We start from the raw sequence: 24,552 nt of genomic DNA on the forward strand, positions 1-24,552 counted from the left end.
ATTGTTTCTGTTTTGTTGTTTATCATTTATAATTTTTATGGAAGCAGTATATATTTTATTATATAAAATAATGAAGAAAAAATCACTCTCAATTTTCAAACCTATACCCTAATATGTTGACGAATTATGGCATATTTTCTTCTGCTGTTTCTGTGACTTATCCCCTTTTTTGTGGCACTTGTTCATATATGCTTTGGTTTGGTTTTTGTTGGGTTTTGCTTTGTTTTGTCAAAATTATGATCATATAAAATTTATATGCTACCTCATTGAACAAGCATTTCCCATAGCATCATCAAATCTTTAAAATATGGTTTTAAATAACAGTGTAACTGTGAATGTTTCATGTTTTATTTAGTCATTGCCTAATTGAATTTTTCCTGTGGTAGGGATTCAGCATTTTATAGTGGAGGAGAACTTGGCATCTGGATTATCAGAAGGCCAGTTTTGTGTGCCAATTCTTTCATTCCTTTATATTTTCCTTTGATAGATGGCAGTGAACTTTCCGTTTGCCTATTATTTATAAGTGTACTTTTACTTATAAAATTAAGGAGAAAAAGCCAGATATGGTGGATCACACCTATAGTCCCAGCTACGTAGGAGGCTGAGGCAGGAAAATCATTTAAGCCCACAAGTTTGAGACCAGCCTGGGTTACATAGTAAGACCCTGTCTGAAAAACTAAAAAATGAGGAGGAAAATGTTTTCACAGATCCAGTAGCACAGTGAGTACACAAAGGGACCAGAGCCATTGATAGTCTCAGATGGACACTTTGACTGTTCATCCAAGAGCTTCTCAAGCACATGTGATATGGCCACCAATGACAGGAGCAAGCTACACAGATCCACAGGGAGGGCACATTCTGTTTATTCCTTTCTGCAGTGACCCAGCTAGGCTAGTACTTTATCTTGGGACTTCTTAGTACTATTTCTAGTCTTCAGGTATTGTCATTTTTTTATATCTCTCAGCCTTATCTTTTCTTCCTTTATTCCACCTACCTCCTCTTCTCTGGTCCTAATTTAAGGGACTTTAGTGACACCTGTCATTGTCTTTTACTTAACTCCCTGAGAAAGCACTGAAGAATGAAGCATAGGGACTATTACAAGCTATTCTTCTTCATGGCTTTCTTTTTTTTTTAATCCATGTGTTCCCATAAGCATTGGGAGTTTTATTAGTCACTTATTCATTTGAGAAATTTTTACTTAAGACCCTTCATGGCTTTCTTTATTCCTGTCCTAGCTACACAATATCCTTCAGAAAATCTTCTAATATTCTGGGGGAAAAAATAAATATATATATATATATATATATATATATATGTATATATGTGTGCCATTATTCTACCATGACCAACATTGGAGCAAGTTTTCTCCTGTTTTTGTGTTATAGTCATTTTAAAGGGAATCTGCATGTAAACTAGATGCCTGATGTCTTCTTATGGTAAGAATGTTTTTCAAATGAGACAATGCAAGAAGATAGCTACCATGTGCTGGTTCTTCTGATGAGAGATTCTTCAAGTATTCAGTGTCTTTCTAACTTACTTCCCTATCAAAAAGATTTTACTATCCATCAAATGCATTCATTATAAGATTGCATTTTCAAGCTTGATTACACATGGATTAAAATGCATTGACTTCTTTTTAAGGATATAAAAGTTTAATGCAATAATTAACATACCGGAGTAGTATTCCTTGTTATTGAAATCATAGTATGTCAATTTCTAGAACAGAAAATCTGGTTTTGTTTTAGGTTTTTGGAAATACCTAGAGATGAATTTGTAGAGTGCTGACCTAAAGAGATGCCTTTTCCATATCATTCTACTAAACTTAAGTCCATTTTCCCTTGTGTAACTTCCTAGGAGCCCAAGTTCATTTTCCTTCTCTACTACTTTTATTCTAGCACCATCTTTTACTTGTGCTTACTCCTTTCCTTTCTTTTTTACCTCAGCATCTCTGAATAAGAAATCTCATCCTCAAATCCCAAACATTTTCTGCTGTCTCAAGTCCAGGAGAATCCAAACTAGAGAGGGAAGTAAGCAGATTCCAAGATACCTATCATTACTTGGATCAGAGCTCCTGAATAGAGAACAGGAACTCAAGCCTGATGAAGGGAATGTCAAAACAAGAGAATCCCAAATTTGAGGGAATATCATGTATGTAAAAGGTTTATGGTTTCATAGAAAATCTTGATTTCCATTGATTTACTTGTGTAGAATTGATAAAGTCATCCCTCCATATCCCTGGGTTTCATCTCCACAGGTTCAACCAACTTCAGATCAGAAAAACTTGGTAGGAAAAAATGTGTCTGTACTGAATATGTTCAGACTGTTTTTTTCTTGTCATCATTTCATAAGCAATATAAAAATTATTTATATATCATTTACATTGTCTTAGGTATTATAAGTAATCTATAGATGAGTTAAATTATATGGGAGGATATGCATATGTTATATGCAAATACTGCACCATTTTATATTAGACAGGAACTCAAGCAGATTTTAGCATTTAAGGGTGATCCTAAAACCAATCCCCCATGCATACTGAGAGATGACTCTATACTACTCCTTTCTGTGAACTCTTCATTGTCCTATCATAGGCACCTGTGTATGTCATTGAATATGTTTACTCTATATGATTTTTATCTGATCATTTGATTCTAACACCCTTCCCACATCTCTCCATCACTGTTGCTACCACTCTCATTCAAAATGTTATTTCTTGCAAGAGCTACAGCAATAGCCTTGTTACTGATTTCTCTATCAACATATACCTATTCAAACTTCATTCTCCACCCAACAACCAGTCTTTTTCCAAAACATCAATCAGATTGCATCACATCCGTATTTAAAGTCCTCCACAAATATCCCTTTGCTCTTAGAATAAATCTAACACATTACTTTGTCCATAAATCCTTAGATAAATTGGCTCCTTTCAATCTTCGTAGCTTCTTCTCATTTCTACTTGCTCTAATTTACTACACTTTCAGTCACAATAACTTGTCTCTTCCTTGAGCTGAATTCATTACTGCTATTGGGTCTGTATACTTATTATTCCTCTGCCTCCTTCCCCTTATCTTTATATAGCTGGCTCCTTCACAGCCATTCAAATCATATGTCCCCATTCTTAGACTGGCCTTCACTGGCCATTGTAGTTAAAGTCACCCCACCTCCTCAATCTCTCACCAAAATCTGTTTCAGTTTCATATTTTATTATCTCTTTTTTCTTTTTGGTCCCAGGGATTGAACCCAGGGGTTTAACCACTGAGCCACATCCCCAACTCCTTTTTATATTTTAGAGACAGGGTCTCGCTAAGTTGCTTACGGCTTTGCTAATTTAGAGATTGGCTTTGAACTCACAATCCTTCTGCCTTGGCCTCCTGAGCCATGGGGTTTACAGGTGTGTACTACTGCACCAGCTCATATTTGCAACTCATTTGTCACCATATTAATTAATTTATTGATTGATATCTCCCTTCTCCAGTTAAAAATGTAGCTTTATAGCTGTCTTGTTTACTACTATACTCCCAATGCCTGCATGTTACATGGCCTAATAACAATGAATTCTCTTTATGAAAGTGCAGTCCTCTTAGATTTTTGCTGTTGCACCATAACTGACTAACTTTTTTTCCTTTCATTTAAAAAAAAAAAAAAAAAACAATGCTCTTGTCTTTAAAATAGTGACGTTTTAACAAGTCTCATTCCTTTACATCCTATGGATTATAACTATCTCGGGGCAATAGAAATGCAGTACACCTACAATATGTTCAAGTGTTTTGAAGTCCCAAAAGATGACGTAGAAACAGCAGAATTGTTCAAAATTGTAAGATACACTGCTGCCTACTCCTTCTTATATATACTTAAGTATATTATGTACTGATCTAATTCCTTAGTCCTCCCATATGACTGCCAATCTTTTCTATACAAGTTTATAACAAAGTATTTTTAATTCCTTATCCCCTTTGTGTAATAACCACACTGCTAGGATGTTTCATTGGCTGCCATCATCTATTAGGGTCCTAGGACAGCTGATAGCCTCACTATGTAATTCCCATTCTTGTTTTATGGAACTTTTCTAAAGGAATTACAATCTGCCTCCAGCTTCCTTCTTTATCACTTCTATTCTGTCGGCCCAAGAATTATGGAATTTTGTTATATAGTATTTTCCCAAGCCGAATCAGGAGAATCTATACATCTACCTCAAGCCTGCTCTTCTGGAAATTTACCATACATCTCTTTTCTCTGATGGAAAAGTACAGCATCTCTCTTTTATAGGCATAGACCTAGCATGTCCGATAGTTCTACAGCCAATAAGTGCCCCTAACCCAATATTTTCCCTCTTAAAGTAGCTACACTTATTTTTTTTTAAATTTTTTTAAATTTTTTTATTTATTTTTTTCCTATACTTATCTTAAAAGAGAAATATTATTTACATATTCTAGAAATTATATCCTGAGTGAAATGTAAGATTGTGTTTTTATTTTCGTTAACAAGTTGGGTTATTATCATTTTAAACAGCTTGGCTGTTTCATTTTTATTTAAGCCTTTAAGTTTTGTTTGCTCTGGTTGTCCCCTGAACTTTTCTTAGCATCTAGTCAGTCTTTGAGTAGTCCTGAAATGATGATGTTCTTTTATTGCTTTATCTAAATTTAATTACTGAAAGTATAAAAAGAAAAGAACACTTCATGTTTTGTTTTATATGTACTGATATCTATAGCACCTCTTCTACCAAGCCAAATAAAACAGTGATATGTGAATTCATATTAACATTTCATCTCCATGTTTCTCCTGCAGTTTATCATATAGGAGAAGAGTTATAGCTGAGATATACTATTGTGACATTACTATTCTTTTTAGTGACAAATTGTTAATCTGATCATACCAAATATTATGTTGGGTGTATGTTAAATTATCCCCTAGGACCTGTGGATATTTTTTCAGTGTCTTGTGGCAAGACTCCCATTTTCATGCTTTTTCTTTTTAGTAACAATAGGAAAAAAGTGGCCTTCCATCCTGGGTTAGCACTTCAGATTAATTCTTCCAGAAAAAAATCTTATTCCTTAAGATTTCATGCTCCTGGGGCTGGGGATGTGGCTCAAGGGGTAGCACGTCCGCCTGGCATGCGTGCGGCCCAGGTTCGATCCTCAGCACCACATACAAACAAAGATGTTGTGTCTGCCGAAAAAAACTAAAATAAATAAAGAGAGAGTTTTTAAAAAAAAAAAGATTTCATGCTCCATTATGTTCTGAATTTTTTAATGTTGTTATAAAACCTGCATTTGAAAAAACACCTATATGTGCTTGTGTGAGCAATAATTTTGTTTTCTATTACAACCTATGATCAGCCTTGATAAACTGAATATCTGATCAAATAAAAGTGAGACATTGTTTAAAAGTATTGTTTTAGAGATGACTGTTTTTGATTTAATTATTAGAAGCTGAATTACCGTATTCACTGTGAAAGTAGTAATGCTAACAGCTGAAGCTTATATTTCTAAAGCCTTTTTTTGAACCCTAAGTGTTTCTGTCATCTAATCCTAGAAAATTCCCTGTACATAAAAAGATAGTATCCCTTTTTTTCCTAGGAGGTATTAATGCCCACACTGCTAAAGTGAGTTGCCCAAGGTCACTCAGTGAATGGTTGGTGAATCCAGAAATAGAATTCAAGTCTCCTGACTCCCAATTCAGTTCTCTATCCTCGATATAGTTTTCTATCCTCTATACCCCTGCTGCCTCTCATGGGAAAAGAAGTTAATCTTCCAGCTATTAATAGCCACCAAATTGGTGGTAGCAGCACAGTGGAGAAAAGTAACTGTCTTTACACTGCAGCATTAGTATAAAAATATCTGGTAATGGAAAATTTGACAAATGTCATGTTAAAGGGAGTGGAAAATTATTTTAAGATCTAGATCTCATTTATCTAGTTCTCAGAAAAGTAAAATTCCTTAATAGAACAGAGATCATATTTTTCTTCCTGTTTTTAAATTGTATTATTTCCTAGAGGGTAATTGTCAACCTTGCCATAGTAGAGCCTATTGTCAACTAGCATGAGAATAATGCATGTACTTACTGGTGATTGCTATACGTGTATTTTTTAACTTGGTGGAAATTTTGAATTGCTCTATTGAAATAACCCCTATTCTGTTTTCAGTGTTGTGTAAGTTAATATTATATAGTAAAGCAAATGTAACCATTTGGGAATTTTACTTCATGATTTAAAAACGTTGACAGAAATAGCATATTATAATCTCTTTCATGAGTGGTATACTCCAAACAAAGGTGCTTCATGTCATGCATCATGAAACAACCAAAATTAAGATAAAATATGGATAAGAAGATAAAGTAGAGAAGCAAATATATTTATTGGATGGAGAAAGAAGAAGTATGTAGTAAAATTGAAAAGCTGTAGAAGTTGTAGGATATGACTGAAAAAAAGCTTATCAAACTTGGGGCCTTCTTGATGTTTTAGAGTAATTGCTTTTTCAGAGTGGTAAGAGTTAAAATACTGTGAACTCTTCAAATTATGTTCATTTATCTTTGATATTAAAGCTAACTTTTCTAAATCTGTGAGTTTTATAAGACTAGAGACAAATAAACCAAGTAGAATGAATAATTAGCTATGTACCTGACATCATAAGAGATATATTTATTTAATTTACCTGGGATTTTATTGGTTACTGCCATTCTATCTTAAACCCAAGTTAGACATGAAGCTGGAAATTGCTTATGAATTGTTGGATTTGGTTGAAAATAATGAGTTTATTAATTTTATTTAAAGTTTTTAGCATTAAACCATATTTTCTTCCTTTCTAACTTATTTTCTTTTATGTTTTTATCAACTGGTGAAGAATACTTTTATTAGTGATTTTTTTTTTAAATGAATGGGATTATTAGAAAACTATTTAGGTAACATCATTAAACTTTTCAATTTTATTGAACAGATGCATCTTCAAGTGAATCTAATCTGCTTAAAATTACTCCACAAAAAAGAACTCGCAGAAAATTAATGCCTTCTCCCTCAAAAGCAAAACATACTCAGAAGTCTACACTGTCTGAAAGTATACAGCTTAATGATTCTCTCAGCAAAGAGCTTCAACCTATTGTGTATACTCCGGAAGACTGTAGAAAAACTTTGCAAAATCCATCTCCAGTGACCTTAATAAAACCATCATCACATACTAAAAGTTTTCAAGCCAGCAGCTCAAATATAAACAGTGATAATTCACTAAAAGTGCTGTGTAAAGTAGATAGCCCTTTTAAGAGGAGAATAGAACAAAGACAGGAGGATTTGGACTCTACTTTTACTATATGTGAAGATACCCGGAGCTTAAAGAATAAATTACCTGAACAGGAATCACTACCAAACAAAAACACTTTACAAAGGTATGAAGAAAAGAATATTTTCCTATTCTTTTGTTTTATTTTATACATAGCCCTGAAACTATTATCTTCCTTTTTTCATCATTAGCTATATTTGAAGTTTATTTCATGGATGACCAGGTGTGCTATCTTGATTATAAAACAATGTTTTATTTACTTGAAACCTTAAATATTTTTCTGAATATAAATCCACTAACAATATTTTAAAGTCTTAAAATTTGATGTCTTAAATTGATTGATCCTCATTAAGATAAAAAAGACTTTAAAATATATTTAGTTTGTTCTTTATATTCCAAAGTTACATAACATAAGCCATTACTGGGGTATTACCATGTTTGCTATTACTCATTAATGTCTTCACTAAAGGAAATTTCACTGTTTTTTTTTTTTCCACATTTTTCAAACCTCAGCTTACTCTGAAGTAGTCAAGGTATCATTGACTGTATTTCCTCTGCATAAATATTCATCTGCATCATCACACTCAATGTAAATATGGGAAGGAAAATAACTTTGCCTTTCTATACTGTAGGGAAAACAGAAATTTCTTAGTAATGACTCTACCCGTGGGTTTAAAAAAGAAGAAAATCCCAGGGCATGTGAGGGGAATTTTGTAGTGTAGAGGAATGTTTTCCTTTATATATCTATCAAATGGTTTCTGAAAGTATATCCCCCTTTTCTTCATAATATAAAGCAAGCTTATTCTCTCTCTCTCTCTTTTTTCCCCCCAAATATTTAATATACAGACTTGACCCTTCTTCGTTCTCAGCTAAGAATTCTGTGCCTATATCAAGTATAATGCCCTCTTACATGGCAATGACTGCTGCTGCCAAAAAGAAACGGAAACTAATAAGGTATGATTAAGCATAAACTGGTTCGGTCTCTATAAGATAATCTTTATACTTTTGTTTCCTATAACTCTTTCTTATTTTTTGTAATTAGACTGTCAAGTCATATTTAAGCATACTTATGGAAAATTACTTTGAACGAGGCATTAGACTTGAAGGGAGAGCTTGCTGAAGCCCAAGTATTTCACTTGGTATTTATATAAAGCGTTCCATCTTTTAGATTATTAAAAATAAATTGAAAATCTCCCAGCTTTCAAAACGTCACTTAAGTTCTCACTTTTCTTCTAGTTGCAATTTTTTACTCATTTCATTATTTGTCCTCTTAAACATTACTGAATTTCTTTAATCCTAGAATTATATTATCTTACTGGATTATGATATATGACTAACCTATAATGAAGTGGAAAGGCTACTGTTTCTGGCTATGACACTGTAGCTTGTGTCAGACCAAGCCACCCATCAAAAACAATTACAAATGTTTTACAGTTTTTAAAGCTGGATAAAGTATAACTAACAGCTGCTCGAAGGCACTGGAAAACAACCAAGGCAGCCGGGACTTGAGGGTCCAAGGTCCTAAGGAAAGGGCTAACAGGTTCTAGAGAGAGAAACTTTCTCTGCTCCTTTTCCTCCATTTACTACTTGTGAATTCATGGCCTAACTCATAGAGGCCAAACGGATAATGGAAGCTTAGAGTTATTAACAGTCTCACTGAACTAGGGAAACAAAATCACTCTTCAGCTTTTGCCCTCAAGGTTTGCCAAGTTCTTAACTCTGGAGTAAGAGGCCAACCAAGAAACCAAGCTGAAAGTAACTGCTATGAGACTAAAGTGTTAGCAGAATTTTGATATTTTTACAGAGCTACAACAGAAGAATTAGAGTTCAGGGAACGTAATGAAGAGGAGGTCCTATCAAACACCCAAGATTTTACTTAAGATTCTTGAAGGGCTATTAGTAAGACAAACTAGAAATAGAACAGTTCTCGTAAGGCTGAAACAGACCTTAGATCATCTCATTCCTTACTTAGATCAATGTAATATCTCTCTTCCTTCTCGACAACAGAAAATTTTAATATTTCTGGAAGAATATTATCCAGAACCTCTACAGCTTTTCATATGTGTTTGGCATTTAAACAAAAATTATAGTTTGCCAGGAGACACAACTAACTGACTGAAAGTCAAGAAGAAGGGGGAAAAATAAGAGGGAATGATGCATAAATGATGTACAGAGTGAAATTTTCAGACAAGAACTTTAAAATTTTAGCTATGATTAATTTCAATAAAGTAGATAAGAGAAAAATTATCAAGAACTGGATTCTCTTAAAATGAATCGGATGAGTAGTTTGGAATTAAAAAGAGAATTTAGCAAAATTAAGAACTCAATAAATCAATTGAACAAATCAATCATAGCAAAAAGAGAGTATTATTGAGTTAGAAGATAGATGTATAGAAAAATATTCAAACTGATGCACAAAAGGAAAGAAAGATGGAGCCAGGTGCAGTGGTGCACACCCATAATCCCAGTGGCTTGGGAGGCTGAGACTGGAGGATTACAAGTTTAAAAACCAGCCTCAGCAACTTATTAAGGCTGAGACCCTGTAGAGCCACTTAGTGAGACTTTACCTCTTTCTTTGCCATGTTATTGTGGGGAGGAAAGTGGAAGGCCTTAAAATAAGTCTTTTAAATTTTCTGTTTTCTACCATAGACCTGTTGTCATCTAGGCTACAGGAAACAAATATACAAATAGCATACTTATTCATGATTCTCAGAGTATCTTCTAATAGGTGAATTTAGGATCTGTTCTTGCAGCTTCAAAGCAAAGTGCTGAAGACCCCTGAAATGTGTAAATTTAAAATTTATGGGTTGATTTGTCTTGAATGTCTCTGACTGTCCATGACACTTAAAATTTTGTGCAGTAGTGCTCCCTTACATATGGTTTCAGTTACACTGAACCAAAGTCTGAAAATATTAAGTAGAAAATTTCAGAAGTTAACAATAAGTTATAACTTGCATGCCATTCTGGTAGCATGATGAAATCTTGCACTCTTTCTCTCTTTCTCACTTCGTGAAGCACCCAGTTTACCCACCATATCAATATGGCATATGCTGCATGCCTGTTAGCCACTTAGTAGCTACCTTGTTATCAGATCGACTCTCCTGGTATCACAGTACTTGTTTTTCAAATTCCCCTTGTTTTACTTAACAGTTGGCTAGAAGCAAAAAAGCAATGATGCTGGCAATTCGATATGCCAAAGAGAAGATGTAAATTGCCTCCTTAAAAAAAAAAAAAAAGAAGAAGAAAAGAAAGAAATTTATCATGTATATGTATGTATAAGGAAAAATAGCATGTATTGGAATCAGTATGATCCATGATTTCAGGCATCCACTGCGGTCCTGGAATGATACTCTGTAGCTAAGGATCAACTACTTACTATATTTTGCTAAGGGACAAATTTGAATTATGCAATTAGTGTAGCTCATTTATTCAAGTCAGCCACTTCATGAATAAGCCTAGCTAGCTGTCATCATCTGTTTCATCCATTTTATCACTAATTTGTATTATGTCAATTTTGTCTTTCATTCTATTCATTAATGTTAAATTTTCTGGTTCTTTACTGGTAACATGCTCTGTTGTGTTTACTAAAATCTAAGAATAATCTTAAAATGTAAACATAGTCATTACCAAATCACATGATTTTTCAAGAAATGTCTAGGTATGTGACCTGTGTGTTTGGAGTGGTTTTAGATGAGTTAAAAGACATGAGCAACTCATATTATGAAATCACATTAAAGGACATGTAAAGAAAGTAACTCGATTTCTCATATCCTATTAACTACTTTATTACATTCCCTCTGGTACAAATAATTAGATCCTGCCATTAACTAAGGTTAGAAGAGATTAATGCTAGAAATGTACATAATTACTTTTTTTTAATCTTCCTTTTCCTCAATTAAAGTTACATGAGCTTGAGAGTAATAAACTCTGGTATTTTCCACTTAGCATCTTTATATACATATGTAGGTGTGTATATATTCTAATATGGTTTTAAAAACTGAAGAAGGAAATCTTCATGTTTATTTATTTATTATATACCCAAAAATGGCCTCACACTTGTTATTCCTTTTTAGTGTTTTTAGAAAGATATCTCATTATTCTAACTAGAAATTAGTTCAACTGAAAGATTATGATATATATTGTTTACTAAATAGTACTATATATGTAAAGAAGCAGAAGATTAATTCTGAAGTTTTAGTTATAGAAATATATTGGAAGACTCTGGATGTCTTCTCAATATCATATTTAACATAATTTGTATTTATACTCATAGCAATTTTAAGTCTTTTCTTTATGATATGAATTATAAATGATAAACTTTGGGTACATTATTGCGAATAGAACCCAGGGACACTGTGCTACATCTCCAGCCTTTTTTTTTTTTTTCTTTGCAGTAGATTCTTACTAAGTTGCCCAGATCTAAATAATAAACATTTAATTCATTAACTATTTTATATAATCCCAAATATGTTTGAGTGTTCTTGACTTATGTATAAATATACAAAATATTTTTATTAGGTTTGGATTTCAGTCCTAGAAATATGAGATTTAGTCTAATAGATTTATTCAAAAGTTTGATTTTCAAATAAGTACATGCTGTAGGTAGAAATGTAAGGTCCTGGAACTAGCCAAAGTAAAGATTCATCAAATAATAAAGATGACTTTAACACAAATTGTAGAGAATAGTATCTCTAATCAAAAATAACCAGTGACATTTTTTTAAAAAAAAGTGTTTACTATTCAAAACAGAATTGTAGTAACTTTGGGTGGGGGGCTGCTAACTGGGGATGGAACCCAAAGGAGCTTTACCACTGAACCAAGTCCCCAGCCCTTTTAATTTTTTATTTTGAGACAGGGCCTCACTAAGTTACTGAGGCTGTCTTTGAACCTGCAGTCAGTCCTCTTGCCTCAGTTTTGCCAGCCACTGGGATTACAGGCATGCACCACTATGCTTGATTTACAGTAACTTTAACACCATTTCGGAATGAAATTTTTTGATAATTGAATTTATTTGTATAACATTAGTACTTCATTGCATAATTTTTGTTTTATATCGTTCACATTTTTTCACACAGTAGGTATAATCAGCATTATGAATACCATAATCAGTTTTCTCAGGCATTGTATAAAATTGAGGTATTTCAGTTGAATATTTTTCTCTTCATCAGTGTTCTCAGAAGCCAGGCTATTTTTCTTTGCTATCTTATTAAATTGGTATTTCTGACTATTTGCAATGAGCATACCACTATTTCTCCCTGTTCCACAAACATACACTCACACCAATTTACCACAATTGAAATTGCTGGAAGAGTAAGTTATTGTCTTAAAGAGAAGTTCCCAATCATTAATACAGTTGACAATCAAATTAGCATCAATTTGTAAAATGGTATATATTAGTAAAAAAAAATTCCTAAAATTCGCTTATTTGAATTACTATATAAAAGGGGTGTTTATCACCCACCAAAGCCCCTAGCCTGTTAAATTTCAATTAATACTCTCTAGAGTGAGTATTGGGGGGTTTGGGGGGTCTTTTGTTTTTTTTGTTTGTTTGTTTGTTTGCTTTTTGGTACCAGGCATTAAACCCAGGGGCACTTAAACACTGAGCCACATCCCCCTTTGCTTTTTATTTTTATTTTTGATACAGGGTCTCACTAAATTGTTTAGTGCCTTGCTGAGTTGCTGAGGCTGGCCTCTAATTTACAGTCATCCTACCTTGAATCTCTGGGATTACAGGCATGTGTCACATGCCTAGCTAAGGATTGTATTTTTTTCTTTTATTAGCTACACATGACATTACAATGATCTTGGCAGTTCATACATTTGAATCAGTTGGGGTAGGATTGTATTTTTAAGAACCCTTATTAAACTTATCATATCTAAAAAATCCATAGCTCCTTTAAGTCTAAAAACTTTAGCACTGTTTTTCTTTATTCTACCTTATATTACTTCAAGTATTTGTCTTTTTTTTCCTCATCCCCATTTTATGTCCATTGTATAAGTTTTAAGGACAGGAATTGTGCCTTATTTGTATAACCTATAACACAGGTTATGATGTGTGTTTAATAATATATCAACTAAAAACAGGTTTCCAGGTAATCTCAGGTATTTATGTTCCCCTGGTTAAGGTTCTTGCTTCAAATTAGCAGTAAGAGCTTAGCTTTTCACCCATTGTCACCATGCACTACTTACCTCTACACTTTGAATTAGCAGTGCTTACTAGTATTTCAGCACAGCATACCGGAAATATTTTGGTACGAAATTCTTACTTACACCCACAATTATAACTGAATAAACATCATTAAAGTCACACACAACTAGATTTTTCTGTAAGCCAAAAATGTTTTTAGTGCCTTTAATTACTTCTGTGGGATTTTGCAACTTAATATTTCTGTATTTGATTTACTTTATTATTGTTTCATATAGAACGTGAATTTCAACATAAAAAAATATAAAATTTACTTAAATAAAAACTTTTCCCCTCAAGTTCCACATCAAATATTCCATTAACTGCTGAAGAAAATCATGGATTTGCCAAGCGCATTCGACAAGATAATTCAAGTAATACACTCTCACAAGAAAACAGACCTACAACGGGTATGTCACAGCTCTTAATTTGATATTTAATTGTCTAGCATACATGTAGTAAGTAGTTTGCTTTTTTTTTAACAATGTTCTCTTTAAAATCCCCTTTTATGTACTACTACTTATCTTTATTATATGGAAAACAAGTGTGATTATCCACACGTTACAGATAAGGAAACTTAAGGTACAAAATGTAAACCACCTTTCCAAATTCAAACAGATTTTATTATGATGGAGCCGGAACTCAGAACCAGACCCCCCAACTTTGCATTCTAAATCCTTTTTGTTATCTATAGTGCCTCTTATTGCTGAATTATTTATAAGTTAATTAATTCTATTTTATAAATAAATGATTACCCCTTGAACTTTTTTTCTTATTAAAAACAATAGATGGGCTGGGATTGTGGCTCAGTGATAGAGCGCTCGTCTAGCACATTCGAGGCCCTGGGTTCAATCCTCAGCACCACATAAAAATAAATAAATAAAATAAAGGTATTATTTTAAAAATAATAATAATAGATATACTTATTTGTGTAATTAGTGTAAAGGCTCCAGTTTGTACCTAGTTAAAATCACATTCTAACTCTCATTGGCAAATCGTAAAAGATAGTAATGAAGGTGACTATATTTTCCCAACTACATATGGGAATGACATGAGTCCATGGTAACTGGAGCCCTTTGGTTGAACTAGAGGTGTGTTGTGCCAGCCAGATTCTCAGCCATGATGTCCAGACCTCTCTCTGCACTGCAGTTCTTAAGACTGCATTCAGAAAATATTTATTTACTAAGCACTCACCTGGTGCTAGGACCTGTAAAAAAAAAAAAAATCAATTAAGACCCAGTTTGATTTGTTTTCTCTAAAGGAACTTACGTTTGAAACTTAAAGGAGTCTTGTGAAATAATGAGGTTTTTTTCTGTGAATAGCGTGAAAGCTATTGTTGCTTTTTTCTGTTAATGCTCTTTGGTTAGAGTCATAAAAATTCTCAATTGTAACTTTGACAAATGCTTATTTCTGTAATGCTTACCTTAAGTTTAATGGAAATGTTCTTTATGCAAGTTAAAAAAAAAAATCAGACAGTAAGGTACCTAAATGGAAAGTTTACTGTGATTATTTGGTTTAACATGCTGGGCTTAACAGTGGGTGTTTGAGTTGGTGTTAAGTGTATTCTGCTCTGTTTGTCTCCTGGAAAAAACTCTTTTTAAGAAGTTGATTCTATAACCAAATAATAAATTTACGAAAATTCTCAAATTATAGAAATTTGTTTTTTCTAGTATACTTACCAAATAGCTCTTATATAAAGAAAAGTGAGCCAGGTGTGTTGGCACACACCTGTAAATCCTTGCTGAGATTTACAGATTTATGGATTTCTCTAACTGTTCAGTTAAAAGTAGTTGCTTTCTTTCTCATTGATAGCCCTTTTTTTTTTTTTTTAATGCTGATAGTTGAAAAACCCAAATAAAAATTCTAAAGAAAGCAATTATTACTTTTCTAGAAATTTCTGATACCTACTTGGGCATTTTCACTTAGATATTCTAATGTATATGAAATACTATCTTATAAATGAATATCTCTAAGTGTTCCATTATCCTTAACAATCAATACTTTTTAAAATCTAGGTTAAATATTTTTTTTCCTTTTTGGTGAGTACTATAGTTTAGTATGATCTCCTACTTTTTTCTTCTATAGTAGTTTTCAAAAAAAAAAAATACTTCTCTTTATTTTTTTATTTTTTGGGCACTGGGGATTGACCTCAGGGGCACTTAACCACTGAGCCACATCCTCAGCCCTATTTTGTATTTTATTTAGAGACAGGGTCTTACTGAGTTGCATAGCACCTCACAATTGCTGAGGCTGGCTTTGAACTCACAATCCTCCTGCCTCAGCTGGGATTTACAGATATGCGCCACTGCACCTGGCTTACTTCTCTTTAAATATGAGCTATTTAATCCATTCTTTGATATTAGGTATCCTAGAAAAACCAATTTCTATGATTTGAAAATTTTCATAAGTTTATTATTTGGTTGTAGAATCAACTTCTTAAAAAGAGTTTTCCCAAGAAATAATGTCAAGAAAATAAATGCCTCTAGAACTAAAACCAAATGTAACCCAAAAATAAATAAATAACTAGACTGATCTCAAAAATCAGTGACACCCTATTATAACAACACTTTGCTGAGTATGGTATCATTGTAAAGGCAGATAAAGACCCAGAAGAATGGGCATAGTAGATAAAATCAATTTGAAGGGTGATAGTAAAAGGAAAAGGGGGTTGGGGGTTAAGGGATCTGAAGCAGGCCATTAGAATAAACAAACTCTAGATAGGGCAGACAGGTGGGAGGGGAATGGAGGGGATAAGGGGTAAGAAATGATGGTGGAATGTGATGGACATTATTATTCAAAGTACATGTATAAAGACAAAAATTGGTGTGAATATACTTTGTATACAACCAGAGATGTTTAAAATTGTGCTCTATATATGTAATAAGAATTGTATTGCATTCCGCTGTCATATATAAATTAAAAAATAATTTAAAAGAAAGTACAAGATGCAAAGACTTGGAAGTTTAAAAGCTTTGGGGAAATAATCTAAAGATTTTCTAAAAATTGATTATACGAGAAAGAAAGCAGCAAATCCCTATAGCAATGGCCTTTCATCAGTGAGAAGAAAACAAAGTGAATGAAATAAGTTTATTCAGTGACTTAATTTTTAATAAAAGTTGAATGAATAGTAAAAACTTTTTAAATGATACTTTCACTTTATTTATCCATTGTTTTATTTTTCTCTAGGGTATAAAAGAAACATCTATAAAGTAAATTCAAACATGGTTAGAAAATTTGGAAGAAACATTTCGAAAGGAAATCTGAGATAAGTCACTTTGAAATCAAGGGAAATGAAATTGATCACATCTATTTTTTTATAAGTGTCAGAATCCTTTAAAATGTACTTAAAGTCTTTGAAACAAAATCATCTATATAGCTGTTTACTCAAATTTCTTCAGCAAGCAAAAAAAAAGAGACTTTGTTTTCTTCTTTTGTACTTTAAATAAATATAAAATGTCAACAAAAGTTTTAGGTTTTTGAAATATTTGTTATTCTTTAAAATCCCTAAATCAGTTTGGCAGCAGTTTAGTTCTACTGTGCTACAACAAGTTGATTAGGACATTTTAGAAAACAATAGAGAGTTAAATTATCCTTATAGTTTTTTTTAAATAAGGCAAATTTAGAATAAATAAAATTATGGTCCAAGATGTATTTAGTCTTCTATTATGTTTCATACATTATTTTACTCACATATAACTTTTTTTCTGAAAATACTTTGTACAAATGTAGATATTTGTGCTGATAAGGTTGTTGTAAATAGTATTTAAATGGTCATTGTGAATTAAATATTTTATTGTTCTTTGCTATTTTATATATTAAAGAAGTAGATTTTAAAGTATTTGATTTTTGTATCTCATTACTTCCCCTTACTAAATTATTTTATATAAAGTGTGAATTTTGTAAATTTGTGTTTCAGATGAGATCAAGGTATATTGTATGAGAGCCAACTCTGAAAATAATGAGAAAATAGTTATTTATACTTGCTGCTATAGGAATTACATGGAGTTACAACTTAGATAATCTATTTACCTGCTTTGTTTGGCCTGTTTTTCTGCTCACTACAACAAATATTTAGTTGAGTGAACTTTTGTGTAGCATAGAAACCTTTACACTAAAGCAAACAGCGATACAATAAGTAATTGAGGCATTTTGAGACTTCTGGTCAAATTTTCTATTTAAAATCGGATTGATAAAGTAAGAGAAAAAATAATTTTTACAGTTCCTTCCAATTCTGACTTAAAGTAATTTCATATTCATAGGAATATATTCAGGATCTGTCATAGAGAAAGCTGCCATAAATGCGGGGGTTTTTTTTTTGTTTTTTTTTTTTTTTATCTCTGGTTATAAGGTTTTTGATTGGATTGCCTTAATGTGTAACAATCACTTTCACATCTCGACTCTCTCTTAATCCTTTCAATATATTTTAAGTAACTATTTACTTCAAAAAAAATGAAAAAATGTTTTTACAAGAGTGACTAGCTGGTATGTTAAGTCACCATACCTCATTGTCCACCACATACCATAAAGTTTGAGTGTAGTTTTCTTATATGCCATTTTTGTCTCTAGAAATTTTTGCCTTCTGTAAAACATTAATACTTCTTTTACAATGCAACTACATTAAGGAGAAATTAGGGGGAATCAAACATATGAGGGTGGGAAAAGAAAGCCATTGAATATGTAAATGAAGAAAAACTATGAATTTAAGCTAGAATAAGAATGCTATTTCATTAAGTTACTATGAAATCATTTTAAATGGACTTTACATAAAAATTGAACCAATTATAATTAACCAGTACTCAGATTGTGAAATAGAAAATTATTACTACCTCAGAAAGACTCCTTTTATGCTACAAATAGGAAAAAAGAAGACAAAGTATCCCTATTTGTGGAGTACATGATTCTATATTTAGAAGAGTCAAAAAACTCTACCAAAAAACTTCTAGAACAGGGTGCTAATAATGCAGTCATGGAATAAAAACACATATTTATGAAGGAAATGGAGTTGGTAGCACAATACTCAAAACCTTTGTCATTGACATTAAAAGCAAAACTTCAACCTAATAAAAACAGTAGCACAGTTTTACACATTAAATAAATACACCTTTTGTCTTGAAAAAGAACTGAAGTTTGCTTGTAGAAATGATTGTCAAAAAGGATTGCAACTTGTGAGTTCCCAGGAAGTGATAGAAGGAGGATGATCTGAAACCAGACAGAAATGTATAACACCAGCTGTAAATGACTGGCTCATTTTCATAAGGTGTGTTCATTTTTATATTCTCATGCAGCTCAGTTCAGCTGAGTGCAGCTTTCTGTGTTCACCTATTTCAGCTAGATGAAACCGTGTGTAAGCAAGCACAAATTTTTACTTATGTTCAAATCATATATCAATGGTATAAAAGCAAATTCACATTTCAAAATAGTTACAGCAAAACTAATTAAATATGTTGGATTTATCCTTGATATCTAAAGAGGGATTAATATTCACAAGAAGTAATATTTTAAATTATCTTTTGACCTCTTCATATTTAAATAACTTGGAACTAAAATAAACCTGCTCAATGAGAGCTTTGGTATAAATGAAATTGCAAGATTTAGAGTCATATAGGATATTCTGACCTTATTTTTGAGACTGACTTCTAGCCATTAGTCTCATGAAATGTCCTACCACTTTTGAAGGAAGGGACTATTAGTCTATATCTCTTAGTCAACACATAATAATTTAATACTTATTGGCACTCTTATTATGTATAAATGCTTTAAATGAAATTTTTACTTATTTCTCAAAAGTCATTATAGTAGATGTTAAGGATCATGCACATAATAAATATGTACAAGTTTTATTTATCCATTAAAACTTAATTAGTACAAATAAAGTGATATTATATATCCACAGCCCCTCATTTACAGTTGTGAAATTTTTTCAATTATGGTGTATACTTATTGGATATACTCACCTGGGGCATTATATAAATACAATATGTAGGCACTATATTGCCTTTCTAAAGCAAAATGTTCTGAATTCCAAAGTAGCTAGGCCATGAATATTTCTGATGATGGTTTGTAAATAAAATTTATTTTTCTAATTAAAGAAGATGCGTAGAAATGTCAAATAATTTGTCAAAGAAACCATAGGTGGACAGTACATTGCCTCCACCTATGGTGTGGCAAACACTACTGTATGGATAACTGTTCAAAAAGCATCTCTATTATAGAAAGCAAATTCAAATCACATGTTCATCTGTGATTTAGTAATTTGAGGTGAAGGTCAGTAAATTGATTATACCCAAGATTTGGTGGAAAGATTTATTTTATGTGGTTTATGATTATAAGCAAATTGTATTTGTCTCACATTGTTTTTACCAAGAACAAAAATAATTTAAAATATCTTTACATGTAGAAAAGTCGCCAGTATCACTGAAAGCATTCATAAATCCTATGATTTATTTCTCAATGACTTTTATTTATTTTAATATCAAAATATATTCATCTTTTTTAATATTCACAGCTTGCTTTATAAGTTGTTAGCAACAGCTCAATATAAGATATGTGACAATACCATTGGTTTGCATTCTGAAATTTTTTGTATTAAGACTCCATATTCAAAGTCTGAAGATAGAACTTGGACACTAATGCATAATATAACCTTGTGTTTCAGAAATCATCATAATATAATTTTTTTAAGTATGTGTAGAGGGTCTAGGGTTGTGGCTCAGCAGTAGAGAGCTTGCCTCAAATGCGTGAGGCACTGGGTTTGATCCTCGGCACCACATAAAAATAAGTAAAATAAAATAAAGGTATTGTGTCTATATGCAACTAAAATTATTTGTTTAAAAAGTATATGTAGAATACTAAGTTCATCCCTCATATTACAGCCCCCAAAAGGTGATAGTAGAAAGAGGTCTGTACTTCTTGGAGTAACCATCATTTTACAAACCACTTGAACCATGCAAATGGCAAGTTCTGGATAACAGCAATATAGGGACTAATCCACCAAGTGAGGAGCTATTGGGAAAGTTTCGTTCTGAGATACTTTCTCTCATATGTATCTGTCAGATATGTATCTCTTCCCTCAGCCCCCGTGTGTGTGTGTGTGTGTGTGCGCGCGCGCGCGTGCGTGTGTGTACACCTAACGCAGATATAAAGGCTAAATTAGCTAGAAGTCATATTTAAAAAAAAAAATCATACTTTGAACAGATGACAGGCAAAAGGCATTTGGTATAATTAAAAAGATTAGTGGCATAAGTAGAGAACAGTTTTATGATCAGGATTTTGGACAAAAGTACCTATATCCTCTGCCTCATTCCTTATCCTTTCAAAATATTTCTCTCTGCAAGTCATTTTTCAAATGTGAAATGTTAGAAATCCTTTGTAATACCACTGCCCTTTACACACATCTCTTTTCCATTCTCTGATTTCTCTCCTTCATGTGACTACTTCAGAACTATAGTCTGTCTTTTTTAAAATTACTAATCTTTGCTCTTCCCAGTAACAATAAATTAATATAGGTTCTTCACTCCCACTTTTTTTTTTCTTCTGGTCATGTAGTGATCAAACCCAGGGCCTTGTACATGCTAGGTATGCATTCTAACACTTAGCTATATCCCAGCCCTACCACCCAATTTTTATCAGTTCTGTTCTTATGTTTAAGTGCATTCCTCTCCTGAATTCTTCATATCAAATTAAAAATATTAATCTACTCAAATTAAATCTGAAAAGTCATCACCTGCTTTTTTGTTATATGTTCTCCCTGTCTTCTTCCTTTGCTTTCACCAAATAAATCTAACTCCTCGTTCAATTTTGAGATGATAGTTTTATTTTTATTCTTCAGCTCCTGTGTCCCTACAGTTATAAAGACAGTCTTCTCATTTGAGAAAGGTACATAACTGGCAACCAATCCCTTTTAGGTAATGCTCTATAGCAAAACCAGTAAATTTGGCTCCAACTCAGAAAAATGTCCCCAGCCACCACCAGGTTTAATATATAATCATCACAGTGGGGTTTTATGCCTGTATAAAAGTTTTGCCAAGTTTAAATATGTATATGCAGATATTTAAGTGTCAGAATCAACATTAGAGGTTCTGTACTTTTATCCAAAACTTCAATTTAACCTGTTTCAACTGTTGATTTTACCTACAGAAATGTTAGTTTTCTGTATAAAGACCATGTTTAATTCTCAATTTTTACCAACTTCAGTTACAATGCAATGTTGGGAGATTCATTTTGCCACTATCTTGACACTATGCTCCTTATAAACTTTTGGTTAATTACTTAAATTTTGTTCAATCTTTCTAGCCTTTACTTCTATTTTAAAATATAAATAAAATGTAAACCCATAACTTTCTCATTATAGGAAAATTCAAAATGCTTTACAGGTTAGATTAATGAATATTTATATACAAAGTTATTACTGAACCATTTTAATAGTATAGCAGATATCTTTTGCTTAGCCTGGCCCACTATGCCTTCTTTTGATTAAAATCTCTCACTTTTTCTATAGGAAACTGTTCCTTTGCTCATGAGATCCTAATGGAGCTATCTCTGTTCCCCAGTACCCTGGGATAGGAGCTGAGGAACATAGATTGTATGTTTGCATGTGAATGTTCCTTCAGACCCTACCCCGGAGTATAGGGTAGGCATGTTCCTTCATGGAACTGACTAAATAAAAATTCCATGACCCAAACTTGGAAAGAAGTATAGAATGCCCTATACGTTGTAAGGACTCTCATTCAGATCTTATTTTTGTCTATTTCTTAATTGGTTTTGAACACAAAGAAGAGATATGTAAAGGATTAGTCTCTTCCCAAACCTCCCATAAAATGCCTACATATACTATGACCTCTCAAAGATATGCCACATTTAAATTCTTTCCATAACTTAAATTTCATTTTTATTGTAATAAGATACTTAATCTGTTTACATTCACTACCCTCTTGCTTCTTCTCCTTGAGACCAAGACTTAAAGTATTGCCTTCTAAGTCTGAATTAAATCACTCCTCATACACAAGTGACCTAAAACTACATTATTCACTTCCATATGATAGGTATTCTGTACCTATTCTAAAATTTATAAAATGCCACTAATGTTCCCTCATAACCACCATTCTTCCATTGTTTTCTAATATTCTAAAAAGTGAAAAAGAAAAAGAAAACCAAGAATTGTTATCAGCAGGGCTCACATTAGCCTGACCACAACTAGCACATGAGCAACAAAGTCGGAACTGAATAGAAGGCATCAAAGAGACATGCATGGTGGGATAAGACAGAACATTCATCAGTAATTACAATAACATAAGTCTATGTATTGTGACCATCTTTCATGTAGAATTTTCCAAAATCAGTTTTTAACTCCAAGCTAATACTTCTACCAAAGCCATCTATTTGGCTATACTTTGATAAAGCCACCCTGAGACTTTCCCATTGGATTATAAATCATAGGGTATTTTTAAAATTTGTTCTGGTTAGTTATACATGATGGTAGAATGCATTTTGACACATCATACATAAATGGAGTATAACTTTTCATACTTCTGGATGTACATAATGTATAATCATACCAGTTGTGGAATCATTTATACACATAGGGTAATAATGTCTGATACATTCTGCTATCCTTTCTACCCCCATACACCCTCTCCTCCCTTCACTTCTATCTAATCTAAAGTATTTCTATTCTTTCCAACCTCCTGTTTTATGGTGAATTAGCATCCACATATTAGAGAAAACATGGCCTTTGATTTTTTGGGATTGGCTTATTTCACTTAGCATGATATTCTCCAGCTCTATCCATTCACTGGCAAATGCCATAATTTCATTCTTCTCTAAGAAATAATTGTGTATATGTGCCACATTTTCTTTATCCATTCATCCGTCAAAGGGCACCTAGGTTGGTCCCACAGTGAGTTGAGCTGCTATAAACATTGATGTGGCCAGGTCACTGTTATATGCTAATTTTAAGGCCTTTGGGTATAAACTGAGGTGTGGGATATCTGAGTCAAATGGTGGTTCCATTCCAAGTTTTCTGAGGAATCTCCATACTTCTTTCCAATCTGTTACAGCAATTTGCAGTCCCACCAACAATGTATGAGTGTGCCTTTTCCCCCACATCCTCACCAACATTTATTGTTGCTTATATTCTTAATAATTGCCATTCTGACTGAAGTGAGATGAAATCTTAGTGTTTTATTTTGGTTTGTATTTCTCTAATTGCTAGAGATGTTGTACATGTTTTTAATAAATTTATTGATCAACTGTATTTTTTCTGTGTAGTGTCTGTTTAGTTCCACAATTGGGTATTTACTCACACTGCTGAGGGCTAAAAATCCATGAATCTAAATCTTGTTTTCAAAACTTATAGTAAGAGAGGCTTCCTTCTTGGTTCTTTTCTGCTTTAAAACTGTGATCAGAAACCTAATTAGCTCATTATCTCTTTGTGATACCCAGTCAACCAGAAGTGCTCTCTTAAATACTTTGATGTTTGGGTGGGGGTAGGGGTAATTATTTTGTTTTTTGTGCTAGTGATCAAACCGAGGACTTTGCACATGCTTAGCACACACTTTACTACTGATCTATATCCCCAGACATCAATGATCTTGACTCTTGAAGACATGTACAATTTCTATTTTTCATTTCATGGGAAAATTTAAAAGACAAGCTTTGAAATCTAGTTTAACCAATTAAACTCAGTGCAAATAAATTTTAGCATTTCTCTGTGATCAACATAGAATTTTGTGACTCCTGTAATTATGATTTTTCCTTGGAGGCAGCTTCCTTAGTCTTATAAGTTTAATTTGGCAGGAGATATGGTATTATGAACTTTTAGGTTTATTTATGAGTTTATCGTGAGTTCCTAGATGGACTCATTCTCCCTCTCCAAAAATGAAATCATGGATAATGATTCATGATATTAAACATCTTTTGTAGGTATTGGGTAGGTTTCATCATCTTTTTTCCCCCATTTTTAACCAAGGGTAGTGGGAAGTGATGGCTGTCAGAATTAGTTGGAACTCATTTCACAATTCTCCATCTGTCAGTAGTTCAGCATCATTGCTCATAGACCTAAGATGATATAGTTGATTGCATAGATATGACATTTCCAGGTGA

General features: G+C 32.7%; 1 protein-coding gene across 1 annotated transcript in view; it reads left to right on the forward strand.

The window, feature by feature from the left end:
- The window catches only part of Kif18a (kinesin family member 18A), a 71,620-nt gene extending 54,410 nt beyond the window's left edge, over positions 1–17,210 (forward strand). Inside the window, exons 14-17 of the mRNA XM_046467510.2 lie at positions 6,933–7,374; positions 8,115–8,222; positions 13,753–13,862; positions 16,639–17,210. Coding sequence (XP_046323466.1) covers positions 6,933–7,374; positions 8,115–8,222; positions 13,753–13,862; positions 16,639–16,721 — 743 coding nt within the window. The 3' untranslated portion in view covers positions 16,722–17,210. The remainder of the gene's footprint in view (positions 1–6,932; positions 7,375–8,114; positions 8,223–13,752; positions 13,863–16,638) is intronic.
- The last annotated feature ends 7,342 nt before the right edge of the window (positions 17,211–24,552 follow it).

The sequence above is a fragment of the Marmota monax genome, unplaced genomic scaffold (assembly GCF_021218885.2).
Source record: "Marmota monax isolate L192 unplaced genomic scaffold, Marmota_monax_Labrador192_F-V1.1 WCK01_AAM20220418_F8-fsc00135, whole genome shotgun sequence".
NCBI classification, from domain to species: domain Eukaryota; kingdom Metazoa; phylum Chordata; class Mammalia; order Rodentia; family Sciuridae; genus Marmota; species Marmota monax.